At 31.2% G+C, this 19,339-nt stretch overlaps 2 protein-coding genes and 1 long non-coding RNA gene across 3 annotated transcripts; all 3 read left to right on the top strand.

Annotated features, from left to right (window-relative positions):
* Nucleotides 1–957: 957 nt before the first annotated feature.
* On the top strand, nt 958–6,731 carry LOC108870423. Its single transcript, XR_004454959.1, has 2 exons — nt 958–6,179; nt 6,245–6,731. It is a non-coding gene; the product is annotated as an uncharacterized LOC108870423 (long non-coding RNA).
* A 1,458-nt stretch (nt 6,732–8,189) lies between these two features.
* On the top strand, nt 8,190–10,922 carry LOC117131995 (plasma membrane-associated cation-binding protein 2). Its single transcript, XM_033285269.1, has 2 exons — nt 8,190–8,202; nt 8,417–10,922. Exons 1-2 carry the CDS (start codon nt 8,190–8,192, stop codon nt 8,956–8,958), a joined length of 555 nt encoding a protein of 184 aa, XP_033141160.1. The 3' UTR covers nt 8,959–10,922.
* Nucleotides 10,923–13,036: 2,114 nt separating this feature from the next.
* LOC103848454 (CASP-like protein 1B1) lies at nt 13,037–19,040 on the top strand. The gene is made up of 3 exons (XM_009125355.3): nt 13,037–15,891; nt 15,988–16,111; nt 18,547–19,040. Exons 1-3 carry the CDS (start codon nt 15,680–15,682, stop codon nt 18,805–18,807), a joined length of 597 nt encoding a protein of 198 aa, XP_009123603.1. The 5' UTR covers nt 13,037–15,679; the 3' UTR covers nt 18,808–19,040.
* The last annotated feature ends 299 nt before the right edge of the window (nt 19,041–19,339 follow it).

Here is a 19,339-nt window from a genome sequence, read left to right as displayed (position 1 = left end):
CAAAGTTTAAGCAGACTTCATTGGAAGTCTACAAAAATATGACTTTAATTTTTTTCTATGTTTTAAATAATTTTATATTATTTTACCGGTATTTTCTTCCATAGTTGTTATCTTCTCCTCCCAAAAATGTAAATATTACATCTATATATTTTAAATATGTGTTCTAGTATTTATATTTAAATAAAGTTACATATTAAAATTCTATGTCTTTAATTTATTACTATTTTGTCTATTAAATTAAATTTTTAAAAGTTTTTTAGATTTAAACTTATTTCATATTTTTAATGTATATATTTTTCAGATCTAATTTTTTTTGATAGAGTAGACTTCAAAGTCTACTTAAAAGTTAAAGCTGGTAGACTTCAAATGAAGTCTACTAGCCTTGACTTTTAAGCATATTTCATTAGAAGTTTACTCAAATATGATTTTAATTTTTATCTTTCTTTTCATAATTGTATCTTATTTTGCAGGTATTCTCTTCTTAAGTTTTCAAATCATCTTTCCAAAAATGTAAGCTTTACATATATTCATTATAAGGTATTTTCATTTTATAATGAACTAGATTTATAGATTCACACTTTATCTTTTTGCTTTGTTACAAGGATGACAAAAAAAAACATTTTGAAATATTTTTCAGAACAAAGTATTTTCGAATTTTATAAATGTACACTTTTAGATATGAAAACTTTCCATTAGTGTAGACTTCAACTAAAGTCTGCTAAACAATAACTTTACGTAGACTTAGTAAAAAGTCTACTAAAATATGATTTAATTTTTTATCCTATTTTTTTCTCATAACTCTATCTTATTTTGCAGGTACTTTTTTTCAAGACTTTATTTGAGGTATCAAGATTTTGAAAAATCAAACATACACAAGAATACTTTTTAATATATTGCTCTGTAATAATTTTCATGATAAAATATTAAATTTTTAATAATTTTTTAAATAATTTTTTAATGCATAATCTATAAACATTGTATTCATTTTTAGTTGTGTTTCACTTGTATGATATTATTAATTTTTTTGTTAGATATCAATATTTTCACAAGATCTAACCAACCAAACAAGTAAAACCAGAATAAGCTAAAATAATAACTAACACACATGTGAGAAGAAGAAAATCTATACAAAATTTTCCCAAAAAGTTTCAAGAGTAAAACTAATCAAAAATATTTGCAATAAGTTTCAAGTGTATAGTTATAACACATTAACTTTTGAAAATTATCCAAGACCATTAAAAGTTTACTAAAATACATTGTAAAATAATTAAATCATGAAAAAAATATGATGAGTAATACACAAATATACTTTTAATAGAATTTACGACGTAGACTTCAACTGCAGTCTATATTTGTAGATTTACAAAGACGTCTACACTTATTATCTAACATATAGTCAATCAAAAAATTTCTAGTGTACTTGGCGCTGGCTTGATAGACAAACGCGTACAAAGTGTGTCTTAGATAACTCGATCAAGTTCCGTACTTGTCGATCATTCGTGACATGCATAAGAAGAGTATTTGCCTATTTGGAGTCATTTGTTGTAAAATGACGTCTGGTAAGGAATATGTTAGCACCATCTTCTCGATTTTCTTGTAATGGTCATAATCTTCTTGTGCCATTTCAAGAAATTCACCATGTGTACAGCCATCATGCACAAGGAACATTCTTCCTCCTTTCCGATTATTGACCACAACCTCCCACAAAGAGTCTTTCACTACCCATCCTCCGTATACAATATGTAAAAGAGCTATTTCCGGAAAAAAATACAGTTTACATAATTAGCGGAGAAATATTTTATGTTTCAAAAAACTATATAGGTAGACTTACAAATACGTCTACAATTATTAGCTAACAACATAGTCAAATCAAAAGTATTTTACTTTCATAATTATAACAGATTAGGATTAACTAATACACACTGTCAAACAAAAAAATATATTAAAAAACTTAATAAATAATATACGAATTCACTTTTAATATAATTTTTTATGTAGACTCCATATTCAATCTACGAAGATGTAGACGTTCTTTTCAGTTTACTAATGTAGACTATCAAATAGGTCTACTCTTTGGGTTAGTTTTTGCAATTGAAAATTTTACGGGTTACTTTCTATATTTAAAAAAGTTGTGATTTTATACAAGTAGACTTCAATTTCAGTCTACACTTCAAAATAGTTAGGTTTTTCAATTGACCAAAATTCACCCATGATTTGACTTTCGGATATAGACTTCATATGCAGTCTACATTTTTGATTTTTTTTAAAGAGGTTAGTTTTGCAATTGACAAAGTTTGACTTTCTACGAGTAAATGGAAACGAACATCTATATATTTTTAGACTTCGTTTGAAGTCTACTCTCAAATTAAACGGGTTAGTTTTGCATTTGACCAAAATAAAATAGTAGACTTTACATGTAGTCTACTTTTTTTTCTAAGTTAAGAAGACTGCATATGAAGTCTACAGTTTAACAAAATTTTAATTAATTTTTAAACTTTTTAGTCAAACACAAAAGTAACCTAGTTTTGGTCAAATGCAAAACTGACATTTTGCAAACTTTTCAGGCAGTCTACAATTCGTAGACTTCCGTTGAAGTCTACCATAAAAGTCAAAAGTTCGGTCAAATGCAAAACTAACCTCTTTTACATAGACGTCTTAGTAAGTTTACCTAAATTTTTTTTTTGTTGTCAAAGATAAAGACGAAGACTGCCGGGGAAGTATGCGGCAAAAAATAAATTGTTTGGTCAAATGCAAAACTGACATGTGCGTTGACAAGTAGACTGTATCGTACATCTGCATATAGGCATAGACATACAAAATAGTCTACTATCTCGACACCGATCTGAAAAATGATGAAAACCATGTAAATAGTAATCTTTTTATGGTGTAAAGTTCGTTTCCAACCTTCTCAACCGTCCAAACTCCAAATATGAACAAAAAGAACTGCCTTTAACGATTCACTAATGAAAAAAACTCGAAAATATGAAGTTTGCGTTTATGAAAATGAAAATTATGAGAGTTTTCTAGCTGGAAATGTAGAGGAAACGAGAGGAAATGAAGATTTGTTGGTTTAGAATAAAAAAAAATGGTTGAAAATTGAATTCTAGAGCTTTAAAAGCTTAAAAATGGTGGTTCATGATGGTTGGAAAAATTAATGATAATGACATTATTGTAAATAAGAAGAAATAATGTGAGTGTATTTGGTTTTCTGTGAATTTCGAAATTAATAAAAAATTAAATAATAATGGTAATTTTATAAATAATTCAAAAATATAGGAATAATATAGAAAATTTATTGATGAGTTTGTTTTGAAAAACTTCTCAAATATGGCTATCTTGCCAATAAGCCCTACAATAACGGCTATCTACTTTTTAGTTCTCCGATTATATAACTGGATATTTCATTTTATGATCCTGCAATGATTTTCCTCCATAATTAATACTCCCTCTGTTCCTAAATAATCTATGTTTTAGAATTTTCACACTTATTAAGAAAACACTTAAAATTTTGATAATAAATGTATGATTTTCTGTGTTTAGCTATTTCCTATGATTTTTAACCAATCAAAATTCAGTAAACACAATTAATGTTTTTGAAATTTACAATTTTCCATTATTACATACATTGAAAATGTAAAATATGGATCTTTTAGAAACAAAATATTTTTCTAAAACATGAATCATTTAGGAACGGAGGGAGTATATGACTTATAACCAACGCCCATTTCGCTAGTGTGATTTGGGTTGCTGGATTAAATCTTGAGAGTAGAAATTTAACAGATCTAGTTGAAAGGTCGTCCCATTATCAGCAAAGGTATGCGAAGGAACATACGGCATTGAAAATGATATTATAAACAGTCACCAAGAATAAATAACCAGTCATTTAACAGGCAGGTACCAAGAATAAATAGCCAGTCACCAAGAATAAATAGCCAGTCATTATCAACTAAAGTGTGAAAATCGAGAAGGAACTATGACCGTGATTTACTAATTGTGTACATAAAACTGCATAGAAAGTTAAAGCTCAAATTTAAATGGCGAACTGAAGGTAGAACAACGACTGCATTATACAACACCTATCAATTAGGTAATAATATAGGAACATGAGTCTGTTTTACAAAAAGGTGAAAGATAGAGTAGAGATAAAAGTTGGATAGAACTTAGGTTCATCCTCTAGGGTGAACCTTTAAATTCACTCAACCTTTTAAAACTAATCAAATTTTCGTATATATTATTAATTAAAAAATATTAAATTAAATAAAAAATAGCTACAAAAAAATAAAAACGCTAAATTTAACGACGCTAACGCTTACACCTAAATCTTAAATCTTAAATTCTAAACCCTATAACCTAAATTCTAAACCCAAATCCAAACCCCTAAACCCAAATCCTATACCCTATACCCTAATCATAGACCCTAAACCCAAAAACTAGACTATAAACCTAAACTCTATACCCTAAACTCCAGTCCTAGACCATAAACCCAAACCGTAAACCTCAAACCCAAATTATATACCCTAAACCCAAAACTTTAACCATACGTCCAAACAGTAAATCCTAAACCAAAACCGTAAATCCTAAACCCAAAACCTATACCCTAAACCCAAATCCTAGACCTAAAACCTAAACGGTAAACCCTAAATCCAAACCCTAAACTTAGATGCTATAAGGTTTGGGTTAAGGTTTACGGTTAGGTTTAGGTCTAAGACTTGGGTTTAGGGTATAGGTTTATAGTCTATTTTGAGTTTAAGGTATATAATTTGGGTTTAGGATCTAGGATTATGGTTTAGGGTATAGGGTTTGGGTTTGAGGTCTAGGATTAGGGTTTATGGTATAGGGTTTGGGTTTAGGGGTTTGGATTTGGGTTTAGAATTTAGGGTATAAGGTTTAGAATTTAAAATTTAGGGTTTAGTGTTTCGCTGGAAGCGTTAGCGTCGTTAAAATTAGCGTTTTTTATTTTTTGTAGCTATTTTTTATTTAATTTAATATTTTTTAATTAATAATCTATGTGAAAATTTGATTGGTCCTAAATGGTGGGGTGAATTTAAAGGTTCACCTTAAGGAGTCACCCTAAGTTCTGTCCATAAAAGTTCGGGTATACAAACAACTAAAAACACCCAAAAAGCCAAAATAGCAGAAGAAAGAACATGAATTCAGAGGACCGCAACCCGCTCTCGGTAAATCATAACGGCAAGCCTCTCAACCTCAGCATCAAGGACGCTGCTGTCATTATGCATTTGCATACGTCGACACCTGCAACCTCATGTGCTTGGATTAGAAGAACTGCAGTGACGGTGGATTCCGACTGCTTGGGATTATGTGGCACAATGCAGGGCCTGTCAACAATCACAGCTTTCAGGTCTTCATCTTAAGATTTTGCCAACTTGTGGGGGAAATCAAGACTAGAACAGAGGTGTTTTCATAATATGGAAGGAAAAGATGAAGATTTAAGAAGCTATAGGTTTTTTGGAGACTCCATTATGACTGCGACTTCATCTTTATCGAGGGCGTTTAAAATTTTACTGATACATGAATGTTTGTGATAAGGGTCAAAGGACATCATAAAGGAAAGGGAGGATGATGGATTACACCACCGCTAGGAGACATTAAAATCTTGGCGCTATTGGATGGTTTGAAAAGAATCTATCTATCTGGCTATATTATAATAGTTGAGTTTCTCTCCCTCTAAAGCTGTCCACGTCGACATGACTTTTATTTATGGGTCCCATGTTCATGTCCGGTTTGGTTATCACGTTCGATTTGGTTATTAAATAAATATGTTTATGTTCTTCTTCTTCATCCCGTGAACCGTCTTCATCGTCTCCACACCCTATCAAGCGATCTAAAGTCAAGATCGATGCCGCTATTGAATCTGTATATTAGTTCTTGTCCTAATCTGAGTTTCTTTTTCTTTTGGTTTCAAATCTAATTTTTGTTTTTTATAACCTAGGTGGCAGCGGCAGAACCTGCGGGGACTTCGTCGGCGAGCGAGGTTCCGGTTGATAATCAAAGAACGGTTTCGGATGCTGATTGAAATCTGGAGAGTCGGAGTTTGATTCCTCATCCGCAAACTATGGATGCGGAGAAGCCTCTTTTAACTGACGTGCCTGTGATGGAGATCTCTCTTGAAGCCGGCACAAACCCTGAAGTCGATGTCTTGGCGACACCTACAATAGCAGGTTTGGTGGTCTGTCTCACGATTTTGTCTGATTAATTATCATTTCTAATGTTTTTGTGGATTTAGGTGAAGTGGTGACGGATTGCAACAGTTGACTGTGAAGATTAGATCTCTTGATTTCTTTATTCCACCGTAGGAAACATGTCTAAAGCTGTTATACAACTCTTCATAACACTTGCTTTGCCGTTTATCATATAAACATTTGCAGGTTTGTCATACCCGTATTTTTTTTTTTTTGCATCTCATGCTGTTTCTCTGCTTTTGGCTGGTATCTGAACTTTTTTTTTGTGTTAGGATTTGTGAGATACTAATTTTCTATTATCTAAATATTTTATTGTGAACAGAAATTCAGAAACACAAGGTTTCAACCGGAGATTTCAAAAGTTACCAGTATATACTTTCACAGAATACTTTTGTGCTTTCCCTGAGCTATGTATGAACCACACATGCCTCTTGAGAATTAGTCACTCTTTAGAAAGGCTAAAGTCTTGAAGGCAAACATGCTACAAAAAGACATGTATGTATCTTTTTATAATTGTGTTTATTTCTTTCACAGGAGAACCTCAAGTAAAGAAGATGACATCGATGGATATAAAAACTTCAGGAATTTTTATGCTCCACTGCATAACAAACCTGAATCTTTCGTTCCTAATTTTTTGAATTATTTTTGTTAATAGTGTTGCTTATATATTAACTTTGTCACTCTTTATCAGGAGATTTGAAATCAGTTAAAGTCCAAAGTTTCATATGGAAGCTAAAAAAGTCTCTGTAAAACCTAAAATCTACACTAAGTATTTGATAGTGATACACAGAAAATTGAGTTAGCTTTCTAATGGAAGTGGTTTCAAGTCATTTGGAGATGTAATGAAGGAGTTATGATCAATTTACTAAGGCATATACATCCTGGTCGAGCATCGCAGAGTGACCTCTCAGAGCGACCTACCGAAGTCACTCCCAGCCAGAGCGACCAGCCAGAGCGACCAGCTCAAGTCACTCGCATTTTGACGCGGTGAGACACGAAGAAACGCGTCGGGAGTGACCTCCTGGAGCGACTATGCTAGGTCACTCCGCGTGTTTTGCTTGGACGATTTTTTATGTTATTTCAGGGGCCTTTTGGTCATTTGTTTTGATGTTTTACACTTTCTAAACCTAAGTTAAGTACTTTTGTAAGCCATTGGAGGCAAAAATAATCTCTTTTCTAGAGAGAAGAACTAGTAAAAACTTCTTTTGATTCAGATTTCATTGCTTTCATCTTGTGTTCTTGTTGATTTCTTATCTATTTCTCTACATGATTAATCTGAAATCCGATATGAGTTTTAAGAGGAATCATGGAGATTAATGACTAATCACCTTTTGAATTCATGGGTTAGGGAGATTAAGAGTGATTAGGTTAGTTCTAGGATGTTTTAGTGTAGATCATTCTTGTTCCTTGCTAGTAGAGTATTCATAATGCATTTTCTGAGTTGGCCACTCAAAAGTTGATCAATAGATATTTTCCACCCAAAAGGTGTTTGATGAAATGTCTGAGACAACTCTCCTAGGCTTTTAGTATACTTTGCCAAAGACATTTGTTGTTAAAGATGCTAAGATAGCTAATAGACTTGTTAGTAATGATTGCTTTCATATTATTCAACCAAAGACATTTGATGTTTGAGATATGTTAGCAAATGAGCATTCATCTAGACATAAAGCTTGCTTAGAATTGTGTCTAGGCTTAAGGTTGATAGTTTGATTGATCATTTGTCATCCTTAGTTCGATACTTGATCACCCAAGGTCTAATCCCTATGCCCATGAGTTCTCTTTTTCCTTAGTCAAGAAAGTATCATTCTGTTATTGCTTTCTAGTATTAGTAGTAGTTTAAAACCCATCTAAATCATTGGTTGCACTTAGATTAAGTGAGTACTTGCATTCTCAGTGTTTTGTTATCCCTCAGAACTGGTTCGACAATCATTTATACTATAACATTTGTCTTAGGAGCTTTGAAAACTCCTAACATCAATAAACGTCACAATGTCCATCCATGGTTGAACGAATGATTCACAAAATAGTTATAGCTGGTTCTTACATGTTATTAGCCGATACCATATAAAAAATGAGCACTCTTATAAACGTCACAATATCCATGGTTGAAATAATGATTGACAAATAATATTAGATTAGTACATTGTATATTACAAAGGTTAGTATTTCATATAGGATATGCATTAATTTTCCTTTTATGTGATTTATAAATTCAGGATTCCCCGGATCAAAGGCTGCATGTGAACCTTCATCTACCGGTTCTGGACCAGTAACATTCATATTTGAGAAAGTATGTTTGTTTCTCCCGGCGGTGGAAAAGTCACGAGAGGTAAAAATTGTGGAGGAAGTCGTGAAAACTGATGAATCTTTCAAAGACGAGGGAACTCCAAGTAGTGAAAAAGAGATAGAAATAGTTGAAGAGAAGAAAGAAGAGGTTAAACCGACATTTGTTCCTGTCCCCGCTGCTGCCGAGGAGAAGAAGCCAGCCGTGGAAGAGGAGAAGAAGGCGGTGGTGGAAGAGAAGAAGCCATCCACGGAAGAGGAGAAGAAGCCAGCCGTGGAAGAGAAGAAGCTAGTCGTGGAAGAGGAGAAGAAGCCAGCCGTGGAAGAGAAGAAGCCAATGGAGGAGGTCAAAAAAGAAGTTGTTGCCCCAGTGCAAGTAGCTGAAACTCCATCCACTAAGGTCACAGAGGCTCCAGTGGTTGTAACTCCGGCCAAGGCTCCAGAAACTACTGCGGCTGCGACACAAAAAGCTTGAATTTTTTCATTATACATTTCTTTAGAAAATATTGCTCGTCTTTGTGTCGATGATCTATTTTGTTTGTTTTATATATTTATTATCCATGTAATTTTCCTATACATTAATTTGTTTGCTTGAATTATCCATTTTATGATCACATTCTTATCTTTCTAGCAACGTTCTTTAAACTTTTTATTCATTTTAAATTCAGTTTCAGAAACTAAAAATCAAAATTTAAATTTAATTTTAGATTCTTGTTTTTAGTTTTCATTTATTAATTCACATGATCTGAGTAAAACTCTGAATGTGTGTTAAGGAGTTTAATCCAATGACTCAACTCACCCCAATTCAAACCATACCAAAAATCGCAAATTTAATCCAACATAATATAAATGAAACTATTCTTTCTAGTTCAACGAAAACGATTATGTCTTTTGAAATAAACTGAGGGATTTATTATTAGAGACAAGTTATTCTATTATCAGTACTCACTGAGTAAACGAATTCGGTCCAGCAGTAAAAACGGTAAGAGAAAATCAAATCAGCAAAAGAAATGAAAAATACCTAGCCAACTTCTTATAAATAGAGAGGAAATCATTCTGAAAAAGGAACATTTACAAACACGGAAATCTATAGAAAATTAACATGTATAGATTTATCGTCTTAAAACATTGGTGGTGATTGGTTTGGTTGTAGATGTAAAGTTGTTACTGTAGACTTTTATGCAGAGATTTCTGCTTAGTTAAATTTGTTGTAGCTTACAGCTATAGACCGTAGATATTTTAAAATAAAATATTTGAACCATGTGATTTATATATGTAACAATTATTTTTATCAATTAAATAATTTATATTAATATTATTTTTATAAATTATCAAAGTTTACTATTATTTAAAATGTGGTATGAAAATAATATTTCGATTATTTAAAATATTTTAATAATCTTAGAAACACCAAAACTAAATTAAAATAGTTAAAAATATTTTTATTTATGACTATCTAATTTATTTTATAATATAGATAGTTTTCCATTTTCAGATTCTACAACCTATAAAAAGATAATGTAGGGTTTTTTGTTTAAAATACATAAGAAAAAAAATTGCTTTATTTTTTATTACTGTAGCTTTAAAAATAACTAGAGCTTGACCCACGCGCCCGCGCATGTATTAGTTTTTACGTATTTATACATTGATATTTGTTTTTCATGATTAGTGCAATATATTTTAGATATGTCTCCATATAACTAATTGTATTCAAAAAATCCGGATATAACCGGATAATATGATTATTTTTGGTTCAAATATCTAAATCATTTTCAAATACATTCGTTATTTGAATATTTTTAGTTTTCTGTACATCAGAACCAAATTCATACATACCCACGAGATCCAATTTGAAACCCACACATAAATTTATATCCAAACATGGCCTAATTTCAAAACCCAAAAAATTTATACCCGAAAAACGATCCGTACCTAAATGGGTACCCGAATATCTATGCCTAACAGATTCCATAAACAAATATATATATATATATATATATATATATATATATATATATATATATATATATATATTTGTTTATGGAATCTGTTAGGCATAGATATTCGGGTAAATTAAGGTACGGATCGTTTTTCGGGTATAAATTTTTTGGGTTTTGCTAAATTAAGTGATATAGAAAAAAATTATTTAGTAATATTTTTACAATATTAATAATGATCAATATATGAATATCGATTTGTTTAGATAAGTTTTGGAATTGTAATTAATTAATTTAAATTGATTTTAAATGTAGTGGTAGAATCCGTAAATAAAAAGAAATACAAAAAGGAAGTAACTAAAAAGAAATTTCAAAACCCAAAAAATCTATACCCGAAAGAAACAACTCGTACTTAAATGGGTACCCGAATGTCTATGCCTAACTGATTTTGTAAACAAATAAAAAATTTGTTTTAATGTGTTTGGCTAAATTAAATGAAATATATTTTTTTTTATTTAGTAATATTTGTACAATGTTAATAATAATCAATATATGAATATCGATTTGTGTAGATAAGTTTTGGAATTGTAATTATTTAATTTAAAATAATTTTAAATGTAGTGGTAGAATCCGGAAATAAAAAGAAATAAAAAGAAATATCTAATTTATTATAAATGTAATGACTAAATGTGTAAATAAAAGAAAATATATATGTTGCTATTCAAGTTTCCAAACAATTCTCATTTAATATTGTCATCCATGTTTCCAAACAAACCTCTTTTTTAAACTGTAATTCATGTTTCCAATCAAACTTAATTTGTACATCAGTTTTAACAATATAGAAGTTAAAGCATGATTGGTAAAAATTAATAGAAACTTAATGTAGGCTTTAACTTTTTTTTGGTGTAAATGTAGGCTTTAACTTTCAAAAATAAATATATAACATGATTGGTAAAGTTTAGTGATTTAAAAGAAAATAAATATAAATCACTGATGTTTGTTAGCTAATTTATTGTCTTTGGCACGATTTCATATACTTTACCTTATCAAGTGTGATCCTTCTAATAAACCTATTCCAGATAATCTAACATCAGATCGGTGTTATAATCTCAGAATACATCAAATCCAGATTCAAAAATCAACATTTCTTCTCTTAGTTAAAAAAAATATTGCGGAAGACAAGATTGGTTAACGGAGAGTGCGATGTTGGGTGCAAACAATGTGGTTCCAAATGCTTTTGTTCTTTGCCGTAAGCAATTATCCGTAGCTACGGGTCTTTTCTCCACTACAAGAAAACACTTGGGAGGGTGTATTGAACTGTGAATTTTAAAGTGTTTTGGTATTGTTTTAAAATCCCATGTTATTCAACTAATGATTTCTAAAAATAATTTCAAATCATCTATCTTATTAAAACTCAAGTACAAAATTGGAGTGTTTGGAGACTTGAATAGGACTATTAAAAAATTTATACTGTTTGGAAACATGGATTGTAGTCTTTTAAAAAAAAAATATTTTTGTTTGAAAACAAGGATAGATTAAGAAAAAAATAATGGGCTTATGTTTTTTTTTTTAAATTGAAAGTTATCTAGACCAGTATTAAAATATACCAAAATGGGTCAATCTAATTGCCTATATTTTTTTTTTCTAAACTAACCATAAAACAAAATTTAAACTTTATATACATATTTCAAATCAAAATAATAATTCAAAGTTGATTTATATTAAAAATTGATTCAAAAATATACATATATTCAAAACTGGATTTTTACTAAACTATTTTTCAAGAACCATTATAAAACAATATTATCAATATATATAAGAAAAATATAATACAAAGCCCAATTTGAAATATCAACTTAAATTATGGTTTTTATATTTCATATTAAGTTTTAAAAATATAATATATGTAATTATTTATATGATGGTATGTATAAAATACTATTAATTATATTATTACTTATATGATGGTACATATAAAATACGATTAATTATATGATGACAAAATATAATATATAATAATGACTAGAGATGGGCTTTTGGGTACCCATACGGGTTTAGTTCTGATCGGTTTGCATTTCGGGTTTTCGAGGTCAAAGATTTCAGCCTTATTAGAATGTTTCTAAATTTTGGTTTGAGTTCGATTCGGATCTTTGCGGGTTTGGTTCGGGTTTGGATAACTAATTTAAATTATTTTTAAATTCTTAAATCATTATATATTTTAAATTTCTCAAAATGTATAAATAAAATAAAATATTACGTATAAATTTGAATAACATATATCATAATACTTAAGCTTAACATATCAATTGACGTGATTTAAAATTTTGGATACGAAATCAATAATTATTTTAAGTATTTTTGGTGATTTGAGTATACTTTAACTATTTCAGATATTTACTTTAGACTATATATATATATATTTTCAAGTATTTAAACTAATTTAAAAGTATCATTCTTGATATTTTATATACGTTAAATCTAAAAATAACTAATATATATATAAGTACATAAATCTATTTTTAGATAAATTCGGATACCCAAATACTTCGGTTCGGATCAGATTCGGTTATCTAAATAACAAAATTTTGAATAATTAGAATATTTATTTAATTTATGTTCGGGTTTGGTACTATATTTTTGGATCGATATTGGTTATGTTCCTCGGATTCATTTTTCATAATACTAATAATTACATGAAAAACAAATATCAACATATTTTTCAAAATATACACCCGCGCGCCTGCGCGGGTCAAAATCTAGTGTGTTATTGAATATGACATTTCTCTAAAGTCTCTACAAATTATTTGCAATCCACTGTTATTCAATTAATAATTTATAAAAGCTAAATTGAATCCACTGTTATTGAAAGACAAACAATTTTAAAAAGAAAAGACTATGAAAATAATTTGAAACAAATTTTATCATCAATTTCAGTCAAAACTAACATAATACAAATCACAGCTCTATATATGTTATTTGGAAAGACCCAAAATCAAATATAAATAATTGGCAAAAGAAAAATGATGATCTATACGACTCCACCACCAGCTCTCCAAAACCAGTATCTGCACCAGCATATTTCCCTCTCTACACCTCTATGTTGACTTGAATCTCAACAACGTCTCTGACTTCTTTTTCACAAGTACGACAGTGACGATGAAGCTTCTGCCGTCTTCGTTGATTCCTTACACGGAAAGTTTGCACCAATGGCAAAAATGACGACAGTTTGTCTTTTTCTTGATATTGAGGCAAAAAAAGATCAGGAAGTGCATCAAATGGATGTCTACAATGCATTTTTGCATAGTGATTTACAGGAAGACGTATACATGAAACTGCCACCAGGGTTCAAATACAAAGGAGAAACACGTGTGTCAACTCCAAAGGTCATTATATTGATTGAAACAAGCTCCCCGGTATTGGTTCGCAAAGCTTTCTCATACTCTCCGAGCGTATTGATTTACGCAGTCACGGTCTGATCATTAATTCTTCGTATATCATAAGAAAGGAGTTCGGCTGTGTATACTGATTTATATTGATGACTTGATAATCTTCGGCACGTCGCCTCAAGATATTCAACTATTTAAGGATTACTTATCAACATGTTTCTATATGAAAGATCTTGGACCAGTTAAGTATTTTTTGCGTTTGGAAGTCGCAAGGAGTAAGGAAGGCATCTATCTTTGTCAAGGGAAATATGCGTCTAATATAGTAGCTGAAGTTGGCCTTCTTGGATGTTGTCCCGCAGGATCTCCAATCGATCAAAATCAAAATCTTGCGAAGTCAGACAGTGTATATCTGGCTGATCCCGAAACATATATACCGACGCCTGGTGGGGCGTCTTATATATTTGGCAGCTACTCGACCTGATCTTGCATACTCTATTCACATTCTCTCACAGTTTATGAATAAACCGTGTGAGGACCATTGGGTGGCTGCACTCAAAGTGGTTCGATATCTGAAGGGAACAATGGGGCAAGGTATTTTACTACGTGCTGGTTCGCCAAGACACTTGACGGGATGGTGTGAATCAGATTGAGGAGGATGTTCACTGACCCGACGTTCGCTTACAGGCTGGATAGTGCAGTTTAATGATTCACTTATTTCATGGAGAACGCAAAAAAAAAGATGCAGTTTCTCGCTCTTCCGCAGAGGCGGAATACAGAGCAATGGCAGATTTGACAGCAGAACTTCGAGGACTGAGGACTTTTGTCTGAGTTCGACATTAGTCATGAGAAGCTAATGACGATAATGTGTGATCGTAAACCAGCTATCTGTATTAGTAACAATGCAGTTTTTCATGAAAGAACTAAACATGTAGAATCGGATTGTCATTTCTTTCGTGATGATATTATTAGAGGGTATGTGATATACTAACGAAGGCATTGGGCAAGAAGGAGTTTGATGTTTTTCTTCATAAATTAGGCATTCAAAATTTGTATGTTCCAACTTGAGAGGAGGTATTGGAATATGCTAAGATCCCATATATTAAGATTGAGTCATATCTTTATTATGTAAACTTTCCTATAAACTCGAGATTGTCTTTGTATATATATGAGGGCTTGTTAACGCCTAAGGAATAAGAGAAACAGATTGAAACCTAAAGTGTAAGAAAGTTAAATTCCGGTCGTTACATCTTTCTTAGCCAGTTAAACCGGTCCCATTCTGTTTTGAGAAAGTTGGCTTAGTCACAAAATGTTTTAATGCATGAAATGTTCTTTTACGATTAGTTCAATTGTTTCTGTCGTTTTGTTTATCAATGCATCTCCTTATAGAGCCTTTTCTAAATTCCAAACGTGTTTAGCCTTTCAAAAAAAATATTTTTGTATTCCATTTTGTAAGCAAAAAATTGCTTGAAGTGTACAAAAGCTAATGTGATTCATTAGAAATATGATTACACTATATTTAAATGAAAAAAATACAATCAAACAATCGTGTTTTAAATTTCATAGAAAAGAAAGACGCAAATGAAAAGTCAAGAAGTCAATACTTGTTTAAGCTTTGGGTAGCTGAGATTGTCCCAAGAGTAAGTTAACTTGCCACAGAACAAAAAAACAAAATAAAAAGAGATAAGAAATCTAAGTTTTGATTTTTTCTCACTGAACCTTCACAACCACCAACACCTAAAATTAACCCTACAAAGTTAGATTGTCAGACAAAAGACCAAATACAGACACTCAAACTCACATATATATATATATACTCACACAAACACAACACTCTTTCACAGATTACAACACAAAACAATTACCTCTTAAGCAAATGGCGGTTTCAAAGCTTGTATTGGCTGCTACAAGCACTAAAAGCTGCAAAGTACTCTTAGGGCTAAGAGTACTTGCCTTCTCGGCTACGCTATCTGCAGCCATTGTGATGGGATTGAACAAAGAGACAAAGACGTTTGTTGTGGGAAACGTTGGAAATACTCCGGTCAAAGCTACTTTCACCGCTAAGTTCCAACACACTCCAGCTTTCGTGTAAACCATCATTGCTTTAAATTATAAATTTGAGATTTCAAATGTTAGTTGTTTGTAGACCAATCTTGTTGATGATTCTTGGCGTGGGGGAAATAGGTTCTTTGTAGTAGCTAATGCAATGGTGAGCTTCCACAACATGTTGATGATTGCTGTGCACCTATTTGGAGGGGAAATGGAGTTCACTAGTTTTCGTCTTCTCTCCGTCGCCATTCTCGACATGGTAAACATACATATCACATATGTACAATTATATGAATATATAATCTCCACATGATAAACATATACGTATGTACAGTTCTATGAATATATTCTCGAGATGGTAAATATATACATAGGTACACATATGAATATGTTAATGTTTCTTAAAGACCTTAGTTGTTAACGTCTAGACCAACTAGTTGGAGAAGGTGGACTAGTAGATGTTAATTTTTTTAATTTAATATAGGTTCTAATAATCCCTTATATATTAAAAGCGAAGCATAGTAATAAATGCATTCACACTATAACACTACAAGAAAACACAAGTTTTACGAGGGCAGTTTTCCTCGTGACTTCGTCGTAAAAGCATTGTTACGAGGAATTAGCGAGGAAACCCGTTTCGTCGTTATACGTTTGTCGTAACGCATATATCCTCGCTAATTCGTCGTAACGTAGCGAGGAAATAATTTCGTCGTAAAAGCGAAGAAGAATATTTCGTCGTAAAGACCACGTAAAGCTTTCACGTAAGGACGTCGCTAAATTTCCTCGTAAATACCTCGAAATCCATTCCTCGTTAAAGCCACGTAAATAACTCGAAAGTAAATACTCGTAAAGTAAACGTAAATACCTTGATAGCTTTCCTCGTAAAGACCACGTGAATTTTCCACGTCATTTCCTTGTAAACATTTCCTCGTAAAAACCTCGTTAAGCTTCCACGTAAAGAAGTCGCAAAATAGCTACGAATTTACTTCGTTTCGTTATTTTACAGAAAAAAAAAGTACTTTCCTCGCAAAACCTCGTTAAGCTTCCACGTCATTTCCTCGTAAAAAGAATTTATTCTCTTTTTCCACGTACTTTCCTCGCAAAATCAACGTACTTTTACGATGATTATTTTTCCTCGTTAATTATCCTCGTTAAACTTACGTTTTCTTGTAGTGTAATAGACACGTGGCAGTCTCACAATGATTTGATAATAAATATGCTAACGCGTTCACACTATATTTATAAATGTGTTTACACTATATATTTTGTATTTTTTTTAATATAGAACTTACATGCATGGTTCCAATAAAACTTTGAAATTATCTTGTTCGAATCAAAACAAAAAACGAATCAAAAGCTAAACAATATATATTATTTTTATTGTTTGCGGATAAAGTTGGGCAAAATATTTATATGTTTTGATTCGATTCGTTATCCGTTTTGATTTTAAAAAAAAAAATATGGATATTCGTAACTCTATGAAGCAAATCAAATACTAAAATACAATATAAAATAAAACAAATCACAAATACCAATATTTTAGGAACGGATATCAAATTTAATATGTTATATGCATATATATACATATATGTACAAAATTATATATATATATATGTTATATATATTATAGTTTATATAAGTTTTACACTATTTTTATTATATTAGGTATTAAAATTTTAAAAGTTAAATAATATTTTATTTTTGTAATAAAATGTTATTATAAAAAAATTCAATTTTTTTAAAAAATTTATTTTATTTACGGATCAAATCGGATATTCTTAAAATTCTAAATCATTTCAGATATCAGAGTCACCGACTATCCATGTGGCTAAAGACTGAATCGACATGAATGCCTTCAAATACCCAGATATTCGATATATGCCTACTTCTATTTACGGATACAATTTATTTTTATTTATATGAAAAAAATCACTAATATCAAGGCCTTTTAATTTTTAATTAATTTTAGTTTTATCTTTCATGTATTATTTTGAACAAAAATGTCATTCAATATTAATTAACAATATCTTTATATATTTGTCAACTATTTTTATATACTTTTACATACACATACATGTGTACCTTGATGTGAGTACGTTGTAACTGAGTATTTACCACAACTGAAATACTTTTTTTTTGGAAGTTAAAATTTTCTTTTTCTTAATGCTTCTTTGACTACCAACCAAATTGTAGTGAAATGATTTGTCTTAATAATTTTCTTTTATTTTTCTTGAACTATTATCCGTTTACAAACTAAGATATAAAACCATTGGTTCGACATCACGACTATTTAAAATTCATAACATGAAAATAAACAAATAATAGTAATTTTTGGTTTTTACCGAAAAAACTAAAAAATCAAACATTCTAACCGAATAAACCAAAATAAATATTAATTTAAAATAATAATTATAATTTAGGAGATTAGAAACCAAAAAAATAAACTTAAAACCAAACATATATCGAAATTAAACAGATTTAATGTGTTTTTATTAAAAATAACGAAACTAATAATCACATTCCACGCAAGGCGCATATTATATTACCTACTATGCAAACTATAGAATGTTCATTTCATGAATTTGGAAACAATACTGGCATATCTTTGTCGAATATTAGTTTAGAAAAACTGCATTTTCCGAATTTTTGGCTGACTTGGCTTCTTCATGGCTCATGCGCTAAACGTTAAAACAGCTGAATGTGACACTGATTTCGGCCGCAGCTAACGCGGCGGCGTTCATATCGGAAGTGGGGAAGAATGGGAACAAACACGCGAGATGGGACAAAATCTGTGATAGATTCGCCACTTACTGCGATCACGGCGCCGGAGCATTGATCGCCGCCTTCGCCGGTGTGGTCCTTATGCTCATTATCTCCGCCATCTCAATATCTCGTCTTGCTCAGCCTAATAAATGCTCCTCCTCCACCGCCGCAACTCCCTCTGTCCTCCCCTGAAAACATCACCGCCTCAAAATTATACAAACACACATGTCTCATTCCCTTGTTTCCTTACTTCTTTGCTGCTTTGTTGAGTGTTGTAGTGTGTGTATACATCGAGTGACTGTGTAACCATGTAAGCATTTGTCTTGTCTGTTACTCTGTTAGTACTCAAACTTTCTTCTCGTGATTTGTGTTGTTTTGTTTTGTTTTGGGTTTTCTTAAATACAATGTGATGACCCGACCGACTATAATCCAATTCGACATGTCGTACTTGATCACGTATCCAGTATCCGGCTGCTTCATCACATATATGATGTACTATTGGTATATACATAGAACATAGTTACAAATAATTAACTCTATGTGAAATCTTGCTGCATGAAAATACAACTAGTATACAATTATTTTCTGAATCTTGTGATGGTGTTAGCTATGAACCTTTTAGATTATACAATACATTTTTGAATCTTATAATTGTTGACTATGAACTTTATAGATAAAAACTGTGAATGGCAATACATTTCTCAAGGTCATGCTCAAATCATGA

This window comes from Brassica rapa, chromosome A02 (assembly GCF_000309985.2).
Source record: "Brassica rapa cultivar Chiifu-401-42 chromosome A02, CAAS_Brap_v3.01, whole genome shotgun sequence".
Lineage (NCBI taxonomy): Eukaryota > Viridiplantae > Streptophyta > Magnoliopsida > Brassicales > Brassicaceae > Brassica > Brassica rapa.
The sequence above is the reverse complement of the archived record's forward strand: the minus strand, read 5'-3'. Positions and strand labels throughout refer to the sequence as shown.

Excerpts from the sequence above, each read along its gene's own strand:
- LOC103848454 (XM_009125355.3), top strand. The coding sequence starts at position 15,680 with ATGGCGGTTTCAAAGCTTGTATTGGCTGCTACAAGCACTAAAAGCTGC. Across the intron at positions 15,892-15,987 it reads CAACACACTCCAGCTTTCGT|GTTCTTTGTAGTAGCTAATG; the intron begins GTAAACCATCAT and ends TGGGGGAAATAG. Across the intron at positions 16,112-18,546 it reads CCGTCGCCATTCTCGACATG|CTGAATGTGACACTGATTTC; the intron begins GTAAACATACAT and ends ACGTTAAAACAG.